General features: G+C 42.1%; 1 protein-coding gene across 5 annotated transcripts in view; it reads right to left on the bottom strand.

Moving 5' to 3' along the window:
* Nucleotides 1-2,330: 2,330 nt before the first annotated feature.
* CPSF7 (cleavage and polyadenylation specific factor 7) overlaps nucleotides 2,331-19,272 on the bottom strand; it is a 43,426-nt gene continuing 26,484 nt past the window's right edge. For 2 of the 5 annotated variants that reach the window (XM_077287974.1, XM_077287972.1), the window contains exons 3-9: nucleotides 18,751-18,854; nucleotides 11,101-11,246; nucleotides 10,123-10,552; nucleotides 7,710-7,825; nucleotides 6,609-6,756; nucleotides 4,778-4,918; nucleotides 2,331-3,235 (exon numbers count right to left, since the gene is read on the bottom strand). In XM_077287974.1, coding sequence (XP_077144089.1) covers nucleotides 4,783-4,918; nucleotides 6,609-6,756; nucleotides 7,710-7,825; nucleotides 10,123-10,552; nucleotides 11,101-11,246; nucleotides 18,751-18,854 — 1,080 coding nt within the window. In that variant the 3' untranslated portion in view covers nucleotides 2,331-3,235; nucleotides 4,778-4,782. Of the gene's footprint in view, nucleotides 3,236-4,777; nucleotides 4,919-6,599; nucleotides 6,757-7,709; nucleotides 7,826-10,122; nucleotides 10,553-11,100; nucleotides 11,247-18,750; nucleotides 18,855-19,272 lie in introns of all 5 variants that reach the window. The other 3 variants (XM_077287973.1, XM_077287971.1, XM_077287975.1) reach the window with 2 other exon arrangements.

The raw sequence follows: 19,272 nt of genomic DNA, 5'->3' as shown, positions 1-19,272 counted from the left end.
TTTTTGCGTTACCACATTTTGAGAGCTATAATTTTTCCATATTTTGGTCCATAGAGTCATGTGAGGTTTTTTTTTTTGCGGGACGAGTTGACGTTTTTATTGGTAACATGTTCGGGCACGGGAGATTTTTTGATCGCTTTTTATTCCGATTTTTGTGAGGCAGAATGACCAAAAACCAGCTATTCATTAATTTCTTTTGGGGGAGGCGTTTATACCGTTCCGCGTTTGGTAAAATTGATAAAGCAGTTTTATTCTTCGGGTCAGTACGATTACAGCAATACCTCATTTACATCATTTTTTTATGTTTTGGCGCTTTTATACGATAAAAGCTATTTTATAGAAAAAATAATTATTTTGGCATCGCTTTATTCTGAGGACTATAATTTTTTTATTTTTTCGCTGATGATGGTGTATGGCGGCTCGTTTTTTGCGGGACAAGATGACGTTTTCAGCGGTACCATGGTTATTTATATCCGTCTTTTTGATCGCGTTATTCCACTTTTTGATTGGCGGTATGAGAATAAAGCGTTTTTTGCCTCTTTTTTTTTTTTTTTTTACGGTGTTCACTGAAGGGGTTAACTAGTTATGTAGTTTTATAGGTGGGGTCGTTACGGACGCGGCGATACTAAATATGTGTACTTTTATTGTTTGATTTTTTTTATTTAGATAAAGAAATGTATTTATGGGAATAATTTTTTTTTATTATTTATTTATTTAGGAATTTTTTTTTTTTTTTTTTACACATGTGGAAATTTTTTTTTTAATTTTTTTTACTTTGTCCCAGGGGGGGACATCACAGATCGGTGATTTGACAGTGTGCACAGCACTCTGTCATATCACTGATCTCACTGACAGGGCTGCAGGCTTACCAGCGTCTCCACTGAGCAGACACTCTGTAAGCCACCTCCCTCCCTGCAGGACCCGGATGCCGCGGCCATCTTGGATCCGGGACCTGCAGCGAGGAAGGAGGTAGGAGACCCTCGGAGCAACGCGATCACATCGCGTTGCTCCGGGGGTCTCAGGGAAGCACGCAGGGAGCCCCCTCCCTGCGCGATGCTTCCCTATACCGCCGGTACACCACAATCATGTTTGATCGCGGTGTGCCGGGGGTTAATGTGCCGGGGGCGGTCCGTGACCGCTCCTGGCACATAGTGCCGGATGTCAGCTGCGATAGTCAGCTGACACCCGGCCGCGATCGGCCGCGCTCCCCCCGTGAGCGCGGCCGATCGTGCTGGACGTACTATTCCGTCCTTGGGAAGTAGGGCCCACCCCACATGGACGGAATAGTACGTCCAATGAGAGAAAGGGGTTAATATCTGCCCTCAGTCACTGGCTTTACCACTCTGGCGGAGAAAATTGCGCGGGAGCCCACGCCAATTTTTTCCGCAATTCAACCCTTTAATTTATAGCGCGCCGAAGTAAATATATATACATACATATATATATATATCTCACTGACATATATATATATATATATATATATATATATATATATATATATATATATATATATACACACATACATATATATATAAATATATATATATATACACCTATTCTACAGTATGTGTACACATTTATTCTACCTATTCTATTCGTGTGATTTTACTGTACACCGCAATGAATTGCCGGCTTTTCTAGAGAACACCGCTGCGGCGTATTTCTCGCAAGTCACAGGCATGGTCCGTGTGTAATCCGTATTTTTCTCACCCCCATAGACTTTCATTGGCGATGTTTTTGCGCAATACGGTGACAAACGCAGCATGCTGCGATTTTCTATGGCCGTACAAGACCGGATAATACGGATCAGTAAAATACGGCAGATAGGAGCTGGGCCATAGAGAATCATTGTACCGTATGCAATCCGCATTTTCTGCACCTCTCATACGTCCGTAAAACTCGCTAGTGTGACGCCGGCCTTATAGATCTGAGTGTCAGCCTCCAGTAGTGGTACATGCCTGAAAATGAGGCCTCGTTGGCGCACAAGTCCAAATCCCATTTTGCAGGGGGCGGGTGGTGTGTTTGGAGATATGCCCCGACGTGACCACTGAGCATGTGGTAAACAATGTGAAAGCACCCTACGGTTGGTCAAGCAATGGTCTGGAACCTAGTTCTTAAGTTGACCTGAAGATTTAAAGAGCAAGTGTGTAGTTGGCATTATGACATACAAGTTAAGATTGAGTGTTTTCGATTCACTCTTTGGCCACCCCTTGCGAACTCAATCTGCAAACGTTAATGAGTCCTATATAATCTCGATATGTGTAGTGCTTTCTTTTCTATATTCAGCACATCATATTATCTTGGTATAATGAAAAAGAAGAAGACTCATGTAAAATATTGACAACGTTATCAAGTTTATTCACAATTCCCAGATAGAGATAATGAATGTTTGGTGGAAAGGGTGAATTCCTCACTGCTCTAAGGCAAGGGTATTAAATGGTGTCTTGTAAGCTACAATATCCCACTGTAGATGCGCAACTAAAAGTCTTGATACAGTTTTCATTTTTTTTAATTAAAAAAAAAAGTTATAATTTTTAGACCAAGCACTGAACTCACCTCTCTCACACCCAACCAGGTTAATGCACTCCCTCCATACAACCTAAAATACTATGGTATTAAGATCATGGGGCAGGGAGTTAGTTCAGTTCTCCAGTTCCCCTCAACACTGAATGGTTGTCTCATACAACACATTCTGCAGCATTTTCCAGCACACCTTACCCATTCTGGCAACCATGAGACAAAAGGGGGAAGGGGATCAAAACAGGCGGTATTATGTCAGTGCACTTACAGAACAGAGATGGAACTTACACGTGTCACTGTATAGAAGTTAGATCCACTTTAGATAAATAATAATCTCTATATGAACAGAACTGCAACAAGAACAACAAGAGAACACATGGAGGAGTAGAAAGAAATTTGTTATTGTCTGGTGAAACCATGGAAATCTTTCCAAAGCAAAAAAATATTCATCTTGGGAAACAGACAGAACGGCCTGCACAGATGAGAGGCTGCATCTTCTGAGTTTCCGGGGCAGATGTGTTGATTTGGGAACGGATGGAGAGAGCTGTGCTTTGTAATGGAGAGATGATGGTCCCTGCATGAAATGGAATAAATCCCAGGGAAGGGGTGCAACAATTTGAAGCTGGAGGGTCAAGCATCAGCTGTAGGTCACAGCAACAAAATTGTCCCTCTTATTAAAAAGAAAAAAAAAAAATGTGTGCATCATCCTGGAGACCTGAAAGAAGAGATCATTGCTGTTACATAGTTCTTTACTATACACTAAATAAATCTCAATGCTGGATGTTGGTCTTGTATGACCAACTGTTATACTGCATTATGTTTCTGTTTTACGTTGATCTGTTCAACCTTAAATGTAATTAAAAAAATTAAAAAAAATGGATATAATATAAATGTCCAATATATTTACCGTATTTCTCGGACTACAAGATGCACCCCAGGTTTAGACAGCAGAAAATAGGAAAGACATTTTTCCTATTAGTTGAAACTTCCCTGTCGGCTAAAGTGGAAGCATCATTATCACTAATTTTAAAGGGAATCTGCCACCACTTTTTTGGCATATCACGTAAAAATAAAATTCAATTCAGTGCCAACTCTGCATTATAACAGTACTTTAGATACCCCTTGACTCCCCACCTTTGATTAATAAATACCGTTAATATTCCTCCCACGGTGTATGTAAATCAGCTTGGCCCGGTCCGATGGGCGGGGCTTATTGTCCGTCTCTCCCCCCTCCTGGCTTACTCTACATATTCTTTTTGTTGAATAACATAGATCGCGTATAGTTTTGGCGCATGCGCATTCAAATGGCCTCTCGCGTGTGGGCAAAGCATACAATCATTATTACGCATACGCCATAGCTTTCATTGGCCTGTAAGTATACTTCCAGGCCATAAAACACAATTGCGTATGCCGGGGCATGCCCAATACTGTTTTTCGGCTTCGCGCACACGCGAGAGGGAGAGACAATAAGCCCCGCCCATCGGACTGGGCTGATCTGATTTACATACACCGCGGGAGGAATATAAACGGTATCTATTGATCAAAGGTGGGGAGTCAAGGGGTATCAAAAGTACTGTTATAATGCACAGTTGGCACGGAATTAAATGATATTATTACATGATATGCCAAGAAAAGTGGTGGCAGATTCCCTTTAATGTACTGGAGGTAATAGATCTATTGTTAGTGTGTATTATACACATACACAGCTCTGTTACAGGGCAGAGCAGGGGGAGAGAGGGCATTCTCTGATCGAGAACGACGTGGTGTCAGCGTGGTCCTCCATCACAGGAAATTTCCTCCGGTCTATAAGACACACACACTTTTCAACACATTTTTTTTGTTAAAAAATGTGTCCTAGAGTCCGAAAAATATGTTATGCAATATCAGAATATGATTATACACACAGACACATTTACATGATATCAAATGAACAAAAATCAATGAAAAAAAAATTAAACAACAAAAACAGGAATGGCAAAAAACGTATCCTGTATAATCCATGTGAAAATTTTATACCAAACATCAAACCCCCAAAAAAGGATGTATAAGGATGTATATAGGGTAAAAACTGTTGTTTTTTTTTCAATGATACGAAATGATTTAACCCTTTGACCAGGCTACAAAAAAGTATATATTACATTATAATAAATAAATATATCTATTTATCTTGGTCAAGGGGCTAAATCACTGTGCATCATTGATTAAAACGGTTTCTGCTAGGAAATGATCTTTCAGCAATACCTCTCTCCACTATTACCTGTACTAACGATGACGATCTTTATCGCGATGCCGGTCATGATAATAATCATCTGATCGATCTTCATGTGGGTCTCTGTGACGTCGACTGCTGCCTTCCCGTGACCGGCTAGGTGATCTCTCTCTGGAGCGGTGTCGCTTCCTGTTGGAGTAATATGTCAGTTGTGTGAAATGGTATGGCGGATAACGTCTTGTGCTGTCACATGCAACCCACACAGCAAAGCTGATTTACCCAGTCCCTCGTTTGCCATAGGGTCCCAATTAAAAATACACTGCTCAAAAAAATAAAGGGAACACTTAAAGAACAGAATATAACTCCAAGTAAATCAAACTTCTGCTAAATCAAACTGTCCACTTAGGAAGCCACACTCTTTGACAATCAATTTCACATGCTGTTGTGCAAATGGAATAGACAACAGATGGAAATTATTGGCAATTTTCAAGACACACTCAATAAAGGAGTGGTTCTGCAGGTGGGGACCACAGACCACATCTCAGTACCAATCCTTTGTGGCTGATGTTTTGGTCACTTTTCAATGTTGGATGTGCTTTCACACTCGTGGTAGCATGAGACGGACTCTACAACCCACACAAGTGGCTCAGGTAATGCAGCTCATCCAGGATGGCACATCAATGAAAGCAGGTTCACACTGGTTGGCCCCCGGTTCCTCCTAATGCAAGACAAAGCCAGACTTCATGTGGCTGGAGTGTGTCAGCAGTTCCTGCAAGATGAAGGCATTGAAGCTATGGACTGGCCCGCCCGTTCCCCAGACCTGAATGCGATTGAACACATCTGGGACATCATGTCTCGCTCCATCCACCAACATCATGTTGCACCACAGACTGTCCAGGAGTTGGCGGATGCTTTAGTTCAGGTTTGGGAGAGTTCCTTCAGGAGATCATCCGCCGACTCATCAGGAGCATGCCCACGCTTTGTAGGGAGATTATACAGGCAAGTGGAGGCCACACATATACTACTGAGCATAATTTCCTTGTCTTGAGGCATTTCCACTGAAGTTGGGTCAGCCTGTAACTTCATTTTCCACTTTGATTTTGAGCATCATTCCAACTCCAGACCTCTGTGGGATTAGTTGTGATTTACAGTGATCATTTTTAGGTTGTATTGTTTTCAACACATTCCACTATGTAATGAACAAAGATTTACAACTCTGGCTGGAGACACAACGTTCCTGAAAATTGAGAAACTCCTTTAACCTACTTAAGGAGACTTAGCTGCTTCTAAATGCTTAATCTACGATTCTCACTACTTACAGCAGACCTCCGCCTGCAGCTCCATAATACACAGGAATCCATTTTTATACAGCACTATGTTAAGTATTAAGCCCACACAAAGTCTCCCCCACACAGTGATATCTCTGAGAGCAAAGGCAGTAAGTCTCCCAACTGTCAAGATAGTGAGACGGTGGAGAGCCCAACTTTAGCCTCCCTCTATGAAAGAGCCATCTGTGGCGGAGCCAGACTTGTCTCGTCACTGATTATGGTCTTCATCTGGATCTTTAAAGTATGTATGTGTTCTCTGAAATGCCAGAGAATTTAACAGAGAAATGTACATGTGTGCAGCCAGGTTCAGATTCATGAAGCCCAAGGTTTGGCCAGCAGTAATCAGATGACAGCTTATTTTTATATAATATGACTTACACGAATGTTGCACAGTCTGCCTAGGATATATATTTTTTTAAATGCTCAAATACAGTAACTAAAGCAGTAAACCAGAAGGATTGCTAGAGGTCTGGATCTCCAGGTACTCAAGCATCTATAAAATGTGATCTGTCGTATCCCGGTGGATGATGGAATTAGCTCACATTGCTTGCCTGGAAGAGTTGGCCTTGTCCTGTATTCCATGTAGGCAATCTCTGAGGGAGGTCAGGAGGACACGACACCGATCATCGTTGGCTACACGAGACTCCTTGATAACTGCAATAGCTGTCTCTAGGGTTTTTATGGCATTTGCATAATCTCCTGAAAGGTAAAAAATATAAAATGTCAACTACTATAGGGGAAAATCAACCTATGTCCAAATTGTGCTAAGGGCACTTTACAATAATGCAACAACGACTCCCAAAATCATGAGTAGAGGGCCATATTCTACCATAGTCAATCAAATTTAAAATATTCACAAATATATAGGCTCTCTCGTAAGTATCCAATATAAATAAATAACTCAAACAGTATTATAGGTGGCAATTCCCAATAAAAATAACCTATTCTTACTACGGTAAAGGACTGAAAGCTCCAGAGAATCACAAGGTATATATAACTAAGGTCAAGTGAAAATCACAGTGTCCCTGTGTATGGTGACACAAGGGTACATAGGAGCTAGGTCACAAAAGTTAAACCTCCAATCTCGATAACAAATAAATTAAGATAATCAATATAACTATACCAAGAGACAGATCATAGTGGAGAAAATTACTACCAGGTGGAATGCAGTAGAGAGTTCAGTCCTTTACTGTATTCAGAAGGGGTTATTTTTATTGGGAATTGCCACCTATAATACTGTTTATGGAGTTATTTATAAATATTGTTGGATACATAGGAGACAGCCCATATATTTATGTGAATATTCTAAATTTGATTGACTATGGTAGAATATAGCCCTCTACTCATGATTTTGAGATTTTGGAGCTAATTTTTGTATTATACTGTTTAATACCCCTTTTGGAATTCTATCTATTTATGTAGTGTGTCCTAGCGTCCCCTAGATGGCATTTTGGTTTTTTACACATATGTTCTTTTTAAATGATGATCAATAAAAATTTTGTTTTTATATTTTAATTTTTGGGATCTCTTCTTTGTCCTATATGTATATTATATGGAATTCGTTGTTGTACTATTGGGGAAAGCAAAACTATGACAAAAGACAAACAAAGCAAAAAAAAATCGGAAACAAAAGGCAGAAGATGAATTTATACCCGACGTTGCTCCACAAACTGCATTGGAAAGAGCACTCCTTGATATTGCTCGGTTTCTGTTCATTAACTCTTCAAATTCTGCATCACTGACAGGGGGTTGGTGGAGTTTCATTTCACTAAAACATTACAAAAAAAATTGATTCACTGTTTTTACTAAATCCCAGAGGATAAGCAAATGCAAATAGCACTTTATCTCTATAAAGGGCAGCACGGTGGCTCAGTGGTTAGCATTGCAGCGCTGGAGTCCTGGGTTCAAATCCCACCAAGGACAACATCTGCAAGGAGTTTGCATGTTCTCCTTTTGTTTGCGTGGGTTTCCTCCGGGTTCTCGGGTATCCTCCAGGTTCTCCGGTTTCCTCCCACATTCTAAAAACATACTTATAGGGAGTTTAGATTATAAGCCCTATCGGGGACAGCAATGATAAAGTGTGCAAACTGTAAAGCCCTGCGGAATATGTTAGCGCTATATAAAAATAAAGATAATTATTAAGAAGTATAAAGTATAACCTAGACAGACTGTGCAACATTCATGTCAGTCATATTACATAAAAATAAGCTGTCATCTGATTACTGCTGCCCAAACCTTGGGCTTCATGAATCAGAACCTGGCTGCACACATGTGTATTTCTCTGTGAAATTCTCACCTCTCTGCTGCCCAGAATCCAAGAGTGTCTATCAGCCATATCCTTCTTCTCCTCTCGCTTCCTCAAACTCAATGTGGACAAATCTGAACTCATACCTGACCTATCTATCGCAATTAAAGACATCACGCTTTCCCCCATACCGGAAGTCCGCTGCCTCGGAGTAACCCTTGACTCTGCCCTGTCCTTCAAACTGCACATCCAAGCTCTTTCCACCTCCGGTCGCCTCCAGCTCAAAAAAATCTCCAGAATCCGTCCATTCCTCAATCATCAATCTACTAAAATGCTTGTGCATGCCCTCATCATCTCCCGCCTTGACTACTGCAGCATCCTTTTCTGTGGCCTCCCTGCTAACAACACCCTTGCACCTCTCCAGTCTGTCCTCAACTCTGCTGCCCGACTAATTCATCTCTCTCCTCGCTACTCCTCCGCTTCCCCTCTATGCAAGTCTCTTCACTGGCTCCAATTCCCTCAGCGTATCCAGTCCAAATTACTAATACTGACATACAAAGCCATCCATACCCTGTCTCCTCCATATATATCTGAACTAATCTCCCGATATTTTAATCTCCGGTCCTCCCAAGACCTACTTCTTTCCTACACACTTATTCGCTCCTCACCCAACCGCCTCCAAGACTTCTCCCAAATATTCCCCATCCTCTCGAACTCTATTCCCCAAAACGTCCGATTATCCACCACCCTTGGATCCTTCAGACGGAACCTGAAAACCCACCTCTTCAGGAAAGCCTACAGCCTGCACTGATTCTGCTGCCTCCTCACCACTACCGGAGCTACAGCCTCACCAACAGCCTCCTGCAACCCTCAACTTATTGTCTCCTTCCCCTCCATCCTGTAGAATGTAAGTTCGCAAGGGCAGGGTCCTCGCCCCTCTGTATCAGTCTGTAATTGTTCGTTTGTTTACTGTAAGTGATCTGTAATTTGTATGCAACCACTTCTCATGTACAGCACCATGATTCAATGGTGCTATATAAATAAATAATAATAAAATAATAATTTCAGAGAACACATACATACTTTAAAGATCCAGATGAAGACCATAATCAGTGACGAGACAAGTCTGGCTCCGCCACAGATGGCTCTTTCATAGAGGGAGGCTAAAGTTGGGCTCTCCACTGTCTCACTATCTTGACAGTTGGGAGACTTACTGCCTTTGCTCTCAGAGATATCACTGTGTGGGGGAGACTTAGTGTGGGCTTAATACTTAACATAGTGCTGTATAAAAATGGATTCCTGTGTATTATGGAGCTGCAGGCGGAGGTCTGCTGTGAGCAGTGTAAGTAATGCGAATCTTAGATTAAACATTTAGAAGCGGCTAAGTCTCCTGTAGTAGGTTAAAGGAGTTTCTCAATTTTCAGGAACATTGTGTCTCCAACCAGTTTGTTGTATAAAAATAATAAAAATTGTGCTTAACTCACACACCCAGGGCCCAGCACTTAAGTCTCCGATGCTGCGCTGGTGTTAGTTGTTGCCTGCAGCATTGACATCATGTTGACAGCTCTGCGGCCAAACACTGAACTCAGTGGCTCTGTCCGTGTAGGCAGCATAAGCGCTGCTGCCAGACGCCGGAGGCCGCAGCAGCAGAGATTTAGTACCAAGACCCGTGACGTGTGAGTAATGCACAGTTTTGTTTTTTTTTAACATACAGGAGATTGGGACATTGGCATGCAAGACAGGAGGGACAGGTTGATTCTATGACTTAATGCACATACAGCTTTGCATAACATCTTATATTCAGTGTACTTAACACTTACCGTCCTTGTAGATATGGATTGGAAATCATCTTGTATGGATCAGGTGGAGGACCAACCATGGAATTTGGTGGAGGGAAAAACGCAGGGTTTAAGTGAAGAGCTGGAGGCACACCTCCTGGAGGAGGCATGCCTAGTGGAGGTGGCAGCCTTGGGGGTGGGGGCATGAGATGAGAGTAATGCAGAGGAGGAATAGGAGGAGCGCGGTATACAGCTGGCAAGGCAGATGAAAGAGGTGGAGGAACAGGCATTGGGGGATGAGGGATGCTCATAAGAGGGATGCGGGAATTGTTCTCAATGAATGGTGGCCGTGTAAAGTATGGGAGAACATTTTTGGGAGTCTCTATCCGTGGTGATGACACAACAAGCTCAGTTGGGCTAAAGAAGCCATCTGCAGGATCCACAGAGTCCTTTGAATTAGAGACACCCTCCGCTGTAAAAATAATAAGATAGTAGATCACTTATTAATTTATGCCAAGCCCATTATTCTGACTAGTTGTCCTTAAAACATAAAAATCCCATTTTTTTTTCTTTTTGGAGGGGGGGGAACTGTTCTTTGGTTAATACCACCTTAAAGGTATAGTCCAGTTAAAACAAATTGGGTCCTGCACTGGTCAGCAAAGCAAGAAACGTTTCACCCAGTTAGAAATGGCTGGCAGTGTGCATGCTGGACCGCCAGTACATTCATTCCCTATGGGGCTATCGAGCGCTGCACTAACAGCAGCCTAACAGTGAAAGAATCAAGCATCTGATTCTGCTGATACACTTTGGAACAGTTGATAAAAGTCGCAATTCTGCTACCGGACACCCACCGATCAATTGATCACACCCCCTGTGGATAGGTGATGTCTGACTAATACAAGATAACCCCTTTGATCCATTATGTGGAAATATGATGACTAAGATATGACTATCAGAATACGCAAACTTAATCCAAGACCACCATTTTTTGGTTTTCTATGGAAATGCATATGTTCTTACTTTTTCGTGCAATTGCCTCAAAGAATGATAGGTTCTGCCTGTTAGCCGGTCGAACATCAAGCTTCTTTCCATTTACTTTCTTTGTAGGCAACTGCTCCAAAACGTGACTTAAAGAGGCTTCAGAAGAAACGATCACCTCAGCATACCTACATTACAGAGACCGTCCGTTACCAATGGTGCACACGGGGTGAAGTCCAGAACAAGACAGTGCATTATGCTCTTATGTGAGGAAGCATTTGGTAACATTCACAAACGTACGTGTTCTCGTTTCCATACCAGAAATAGGAAACTCTGTGTGGCTTCCAGACCGAAGTCAGGCAAGGGGAAGGGGTTTCCTTTGCACTTCTCACTGGGCACTTTATTCATAGGCTCTTGCTTGAGAAGGATAAAGGAACATTGCTTCCTCTGTGTTCAATTGCCTTAAAGCACAATTAAACGCAAAAATAAAAACACTTTAGTTGAATCTATAGACTGATTTTGATAGGCTAAAAAAAAAAAATAATCTATATATATTTCCTGCCTCAAGTATTTAATGACGCTCAAATAAAAACTTAGAGCTTGTTAACACAGCCGTATTGTCCACCTGTCTTTAATTTACAGATAAACAGCTGTGCATTGCAAATGCTATAGTTAAAGGGGTTGTGATAAAAAGCTCTTTAGATACTTAAGGTACCTTCACACTGAGCAACTTTCCAACGAGAACGACAGCGATCCGTGACGTTGCAGCGTCCTGGATAGCGATCTCGTGTTTGACACGCAGCAGCGATCTGGATCCCGCTGTGATATCGCTGGTCGGAGCTAGAAGGCCAGAACTTTATTTCGTCACTGATCACCCGCTGTCATCGCTGGATCGGCGTGTGTGACGCCGATCCAGCGATGTGTTCACTTGTAACCAGGGTAAACATCGGGTTACTAAGTGCAGGGCCGCGCTTAGTAACCCGATATTTACCCTGGTTACCATTGTAAAAGTTAAAAGAAAAAACACTACATACTCACATTCTGATGTCTGTCACGTCCCTCGGCGTCCACAGGGTTAAAACTGCTTTCGGCAGGAGCGCTTGCTAATGCTGCGCTGCTGCCGAGAGCTTCCTGCACTGACTGTCAGCGCCGGCCGTAAAGCAGAGCACAGCGGTGACGTCACCGCTGTTACTGCCGGCGCTGACACATTCAGTGCAGGAAGCTCTCGGCAGCAGCGCAGCATTAGCAAGCCCTCCTGCCGAAAGCAGTTTTAACCCTGTGGACGCCGGCGGGGGACCTGACAGACATCAGAATGTGAGTATGTAGTGGGTTTTTTTTTTTTTTGTTTTTTTACTTTTACAATGGTAACCAGGGTAAATATCGGGTTACTAAGCGCGGCCCTGCACTTAGTAACCCGATGTTTACCCTGGTTACCCGGGTGCTGCAGGGGGACTTCGGCATCGTTGAAGACCGTTTCAACGATGCCGAAGTCGTTCCCCTGATCGTTGGTCGCTGGAGAGAGCCGTCTGTGTGACAGCTCCCCAGCGACCACACAACGACTTACCAACGATCACGGCCAGGTCGTATCGCTGGTCGTGATCGTTGGTAAATCGTTTAGTGTGAAGGTACCCTTAAGTCAGCATAGAAAACAGTAATAAATACCAGCCATAACAGTGAATGGCTCACCACTGACAAGGCCATAGAAGCACCTCTGGCTAGTAGATATGGTCCCCTAACAGGATATATAGTATATAGACAAAATTATTGGGACGCCTATGAATTACACCTACAGGAGCTTTTCTGACTTCCCATTATATAATCATAGCCATTAATAGGAGTTAGTCCCACCAGTGCTGTGGAGTCAAGAGTCCATTTTGGTGAAGTAGGTATAAAATGGAAAATAAGTGGGTACAGTAGTTCAGTGCAGGATGTGCTGTAAATGTTTTCATAATAATTTGGGAAAGTTATAAAATGTCCTATAAATGTATGTTCTGTTCCTGATCTAAGGATCTAGGCTTTTAGTTGAGATGAATATGTGCTGCACTTTATGTACATGCTCAGTAGTGACCAGTGCTGTGGAGTCGTAGATGAGATGAATCTGTGCTGCACTTTATGCACATGCTCAGTAGTGACCAGTGCTGTGGAGTTGTAGATGAGATGAATCTGTGCTGCACTTTATGTACATGCTCAGTAGTGACCAGTACTGTGGAGTTGTAGATGAGATGAATCTGTGCTGCACTTTATGTACATGCTCAGTAGTGACCCGGGCTGTGGAGTCGTAGATGAGATGAATCTGTGCTGCACTTTATGTACATACTCAGTAGTGACAAGGGCTGTGGAGTCGTAGAGGAGAGGAATCTGTGATGCACTTTATGTACAGGCTCAGTAGTGAGGCAGGGCTGTGGAGTAATAGAGGAGATGAATCTGTGCTGCACTTTATGTACATGCTCAGTAGTGATCAGTACTGTGGAGTCGTAGATGAGATGAATCTGTGCTGCACTTTATGCACATGCTCAGTAGTGACCAGGGCTGTGGGGTTGTAGATGAGATGAATCTGTGCTGCACTTTATGTACATGCTCAGTAGTGACCAGGGCTGTGGGGTTGTAGATGAGATGAATCTGTGCTGCACTTTATGTAAATGCTCAGTAGTGAGGCAGTGCTGTGGAGTCGGGAGTCAGGGAAATTGAGGAGTGGGAGATTTGGCTTACTGACTCCACAACCCAGGGTCCCACCTTTGCAGATATAACAGCTTCCACTCTACTGGGAAGTTTTCTACAAGATTTGGGAGAAGCCTGTCGGAATTTTTTATTCTTCGCACAGAAGAACATTTGTGAGGTCAGACCCTGATGTGGGAGGAGAGATCAAATTCACAATCTAGTCTAGTTCATTCCAAACGTGTTGGATGGGGTTGAGGTCAGAGTTCTGTGAGGTCGGTCATGTTTTTCTGCACCAAACTCCCCCAACCATCTCCCTATGGACCTGGTGCATTGAGCACAGTAATGGGGAACTGAAAAGGGCCTTCTGAAAACGGTATCCCTAAAATTGAAAACTACAATTGTCCAAAATATTGTGTGTGCTGAAGCATTATATTTTCCCTTCACTGGAACTAAGGGGCCGACCTCTGACAAATAAGCACATTATTATCCTCCTCCACTAATCTTTACAGCCGCACAGTGCAATTCTGAGGTAAAATCTGTATTCAGAGAAGACTCTCCCATTACTGAGATAGGCGATGATGGCTGCTACTGATAAGATTCTGTGTATATACAAAGGAGAGGAGTTCTGACTCTAGCTCCTCCAGTCTACATGGAATAGAGTCAGAGCTCCTCTTCTTTGTATATACACAGAATCTTAGCAGCAGCAGCCGCCATCTCCTCCCTCACTAATGGGAAAGTCTGTCTTCACTAAATACAGATTTTACCTCAGAATTGAGATTTTAGATAATGACTGAAAAACTGATCGAGAAAGAAGCAAATGTCTTTGATAAGACATATTACACAGTTTATTTTCAAGTGTACTATTGATTTATGAAATAAAAATTAAAACACCGGTTACGCTTTAAGGATTAAAAGCCAATTTCTGATTGGTTGCTATGGGCAACTAGGCCTGTTTCTCTATTAAATACCGCAGGATCTCATAACAATATAACTCTAAATTCACTATATCACAAAAAAAACCCCGTTGAAAATTAATCAAATGAGGTCAAGAGTATTTTAACAAAATATTAATATTTTATTATACACACAAAATTTGTTTACATAGGATTAGAGTACCACAAACCAAGCAGGTTAAAGGGGAATTATAACCAGGTATGTTATAAATCACATTTTACACCATCAATATTTTATAAATATAGATATCAAAACTGCCATATCAGGTGCCATATACATCCATATCATATTTATTATTACTTATGCAAAGTTGCTATATATAATAAAAATTAAAAATAAAAAGAGTGTCTGGTCCTTTAAGCAGAAAAGTAAGCAAAACATAAACTGGGCTGTTTTATATATAAGTAACTGGATTATCTTGAGCATTCATTAGGGCTGATATAGAGAATTTCTTGTAAATCTGCAGGTGCCATGTATCACAGCCCTACCAAAAAGATAAATGCCAGGTGCTATAATAAACCTAAGTTAGGCGACCCAAATTAAGGATAACTTACTTAGAAATGGAAACCTGGTATCCCCGCCTGCCGCCCCGACGCGCGTTTCTGTTTTCTTCTTCAGGAGGCGTATACACTTTTGAGAAGTGAGACCAAATAATTTTAAACAAAGACAAAAGGCCTTGTTGCCCATAGCAACCAATCAGAAACCTGCCTTTATTTCCTAAACTACTATGAGAAAATGTCAGCTGCACTTGCGGTAGAGGCAAGTCTGGTTGCTGTGGACCCAGTTGCTGATTTTCACATGTACTATTGATTTATTAAATAAAAACTAAAACGACATGTATGCTTTAACCTTCTGTGCGAAAATAAAAGCAGTGTTGTGATTGATCTCTACCACATTGCAGCTTTCATTTTCCCATAGCCGTTTAGGAAATGATGGCCAGTGAGGTGTGTTTCTGCCTACTTGGCCTCATTTTTCAAACACGTCTAGGATAAGTGTCCCTATTCATTAAGTTTACACCGGAACAGGCGTACATTTGGCAACTTTCTGCGTTTTTACGCCAGTCATGGTCAGCATTGGCAAAATTGTCAGTGCATGGGTAGGATGGGGTATAGCTACATGCGCCCCTCTAATTACTGAAAAGTTATACCAGTTTAGTAGTGTAAATTATGCCAAAAATGTATTCTAGTCCCCCACTGGAGTACATCTCTGACGGAGACGTGCGGCACTTGTAAGATGCGGCAAATTTATTAAGTGGTGTGTGCCTCTCAATGAATTACATAGTTACATAGTTATTATGGTTGAAGGAAGACAGTCCATCTAGTTCAACCCATAGCCTAACCTAACATGCCCTAACATGTTGATCCAGGGGAAGGCAAAAAAAACCCATGAGGCAAAGAGTAAGCTCCACACTGGGGAAAAAAATTCCTTCCCGACTCCACATACGGCAATCAGACTAGTTCCCTGGATCAACGCCCTATCAAGGAATCTAGTGTATATACCCTGTAACATTATACTTTTCCAGAAAGGTATCCAGTCCCCTCTTACATTTAAGTAATGAATCACTCATTACAACATCATACGGCAGAGAGTTCCATAGTCTCACTGCTCTTACAGTAAAGAATCCGCGTCTGCTATTATGCTTAAACCTTCTTTCCTCCAGACGTAGAGGATGCCCCCTTGTCCCTGTCTCAGGTCTATGATTAAAAAGATCATCCGAAAGGTCTTTGTACTGTCCCCTCATATATTAATACATTAACATAAGCTCACCCCTTAGTCTTCGTTTTTCCAAACTAAATAACCCCAAGTGTAATAACCTATCTTGGTATTGCAGACCCCCCAGTCCTCTAATAACCTTGGTCGCTTTTCTCTGCACCCGCTCTAGTTCAGCTATGTCTTTCTTATACACCGGAGACCAGAACTGTGCACAGTATTCTAAGTGAGGTCAAACTAGTGACTTGTATAGAGGTAAAATTATGTTCCCATGAGCATTTATGCTTCTTTTAATACATCCCATTATTTTATTTGCCTTTGTAGCAGCTGCCTGACACTGGCCACTAAATGTGAGTTTGTCATCCACCCATACACCCAGGTCTCCTTCATTGACGGTTTTGCCCAGAGTTTTAGAATTAAGCATAGCTATACATCTTATTACTTCTACCCAAGTGCATGACCTTACATTTATCCCAGTTAAAGCTCATTTGCCATTTATCAGCCCAAGCTTCTAGTTTACATAAATCATCCTGTAATATAAAATTGTCCTCCCCTGTATTGATTATACTGCAGAGTTTAGTGTCATCTGCAAATATTGAAATTCTACTCTGAATGCCCCCTACAAGGTCATTAATAAATATGTTAAAAAGAAGAGGGCCCAATACTGACCCCTGTGTTACCCCACTGCTAACCGTGACCCAGTCCGAGTGTGTTTCATTAATAATCACCCTGTTTTCTATCCCTGAGCCAGCTCTCAACCCACTTACACATATTTTCCCCTATCCCCATTATTCTCATTTTATGTATCAACCTTTTGTGTGGCACCGTATCAAAAGCTTTTGAAAAGTCCATATACACTACATCTACTGGGTTCCCTTGGTCTAGTCCAGAACTTACCTCTTCAAAGAAGCTGATGAGATTAGTCTGACAGGAACGGTCCCTAGTAAACCCGTGCTGATACTGGGTCATGAGGTTATTCCTCTTCAGATACTCCAGTATAGCATCCCTTAGAATGCCCTCCAGGATTTTACCCACAGTAGAGGTTAAGCTTACTGGCCTATAATTTCCGAGTTCAGTTTTAGTCCCCTTTTTGAATATTGGCACCACATTTGCTATACGCCAGTCCTGTGGTACAGACCCTGTTATTATAGACTCTTTAAAGATTAAAAATAATTGTCTATCAATGACTGTACTGGATTCCTGCAGTACTCGGGGGTGTATCCCATCCAGGCCCGGAGATTTGTCAATTTTAGTGATTCTTAGACGCCGCCGTACTTCCTGCTGGGTTAAGCAGGTGACATTTAATGGGGAATTTTTATTGTCTGCCATGGGATTTTCTTGTGTAAATACTGATGAAAAAAAGTCATTAGACACAAGTTACTCCACTACAGCCCTCCATTATGACTGGTGCATACAATGCCAATTTTACTGAATCGACCCCATACTTGTCTCAGCCTGCCCTGGCTGATGGGCAGTAATTGACCAATTATTCTTTTAAGTAAAGCTGTGCTCTGCTTTACGGCCGGCGCTGACAGTCAGTGCAGGGAAGCTGACGGCGGGGGACGTGACAGACATCGGAATGTGAGTATGTACTGTTTTTTTTTTAACTTTTACAATGGTAACCAGGGTAAATATCGGGTTACTAAGCGCGGCCCTGGTTTACCCTGGTTACAAGTCACACACGCCGATCCAGCGATGACAGCGGGTGATCAGCGACCAAAAAAAGGTCATGATCATTCCCTACGACCAACGATCTCCCAGCAGGGGCCTGATCGTTGGTCGCTGTCACACATAACGAGATCGTTAAGTGGGATCGTTGCTACGTCACCAAAAGCGTGACGTTGCAACGATATCGTTAACGAAATCGTTATGTGTGAAGGTACCTTAAGCATAGGCCATCAATATAAAAGAACTGGGCAACCTCTTTAAACATTATAAAGAAATTAGGCAATTGAGAGCTTATTTCTAGTGATGTCTGGGGGGGGGGGGGGATTTCTGTAGACTCACTGCATTACTTTTGCTTCAAGGCAGACTTTTGCTAACCATGCACAAGAACTGCACTGTACTTCTTTGCCAAGGACATGAAAGTTGCATCATTCTCACCAGGCCAACCTTGAATGTCAATAATGCCTTATACTCCTGGACACAACCGGTTTCCCTGCAGTGTATGTTCAACTATGATGAGGATAACAATGTCATATTAGAGAACGGCTATTAAAGCTATTCTCTGATATAAGGAAGTTTTCTTGTCATTGACAGGTCTATGAGGGCCTACACATTAAGATATAGAAACTAATTTGTGAATGTTACAAAATGTACTTTAATTGCACAGGGAGTTAAAAAAAAAATGTAAGGCGTCCCAATTCTCACCCTTTTGATTTGCCATTTGCTCGATTTTCTGCAAACTTCAGCTCCACAGGGTCATGGACGCCAACAGAACGAATGGCGGCGAGGAGCTGCTGATCTGTTGTCCACTGGTAAATAAAAGAGCGAATAACATCAGGTTCAATCTATCATTGCTTATCAGAAGCACTCAGAATCTGAGCCCAGTGGCAGTCGGCTTGTTGCTAACATCATTTTGCCAGAAAAAAAATGAGTCCATCTAAGCATGATCCCTTACCATTTTTCAGTCCTAGGCCCTAAAACCACCAATCCATTGACCTCTGGCTGAACCGACCTCATGGCTGCTACATGGTAGTTATATGGTTTCCAAAATGACACCATTGCAAACCTTCAGACCCATAGGGGTCAAATGAAGTATGATCAGACCATAACACACTGTTCGCTAACTGAACTTAAAAAGGTGGTCCAAAACTAACACTGATTTAATCCTAAATGTCTATTTAATGTAATCTAATAGCTTTTCCAATATGCAGTGGGTATGGAAAGTAT

This window comes from Ranitomeya variabilis, chromosome 2 (assembly GCF_051348905.1).
Source record: "Ranitomeya variabilis isolate aRanVar5 chromosome 2, aRanVar5.hap1, whole genome shotgun sequence".
Taxonomy (NCBI): domain Eukaryota; kingdom Metazoa; phylum Chordata; class Amphibia; order Anura; family Dendrobatidae; genus Ranitomeya; species Ranitomeya variabilis.
Note: the sequence above shows the minus strand (reverse complement) of the source record. Positions and strands in the feature narration are given on the sequence as shown.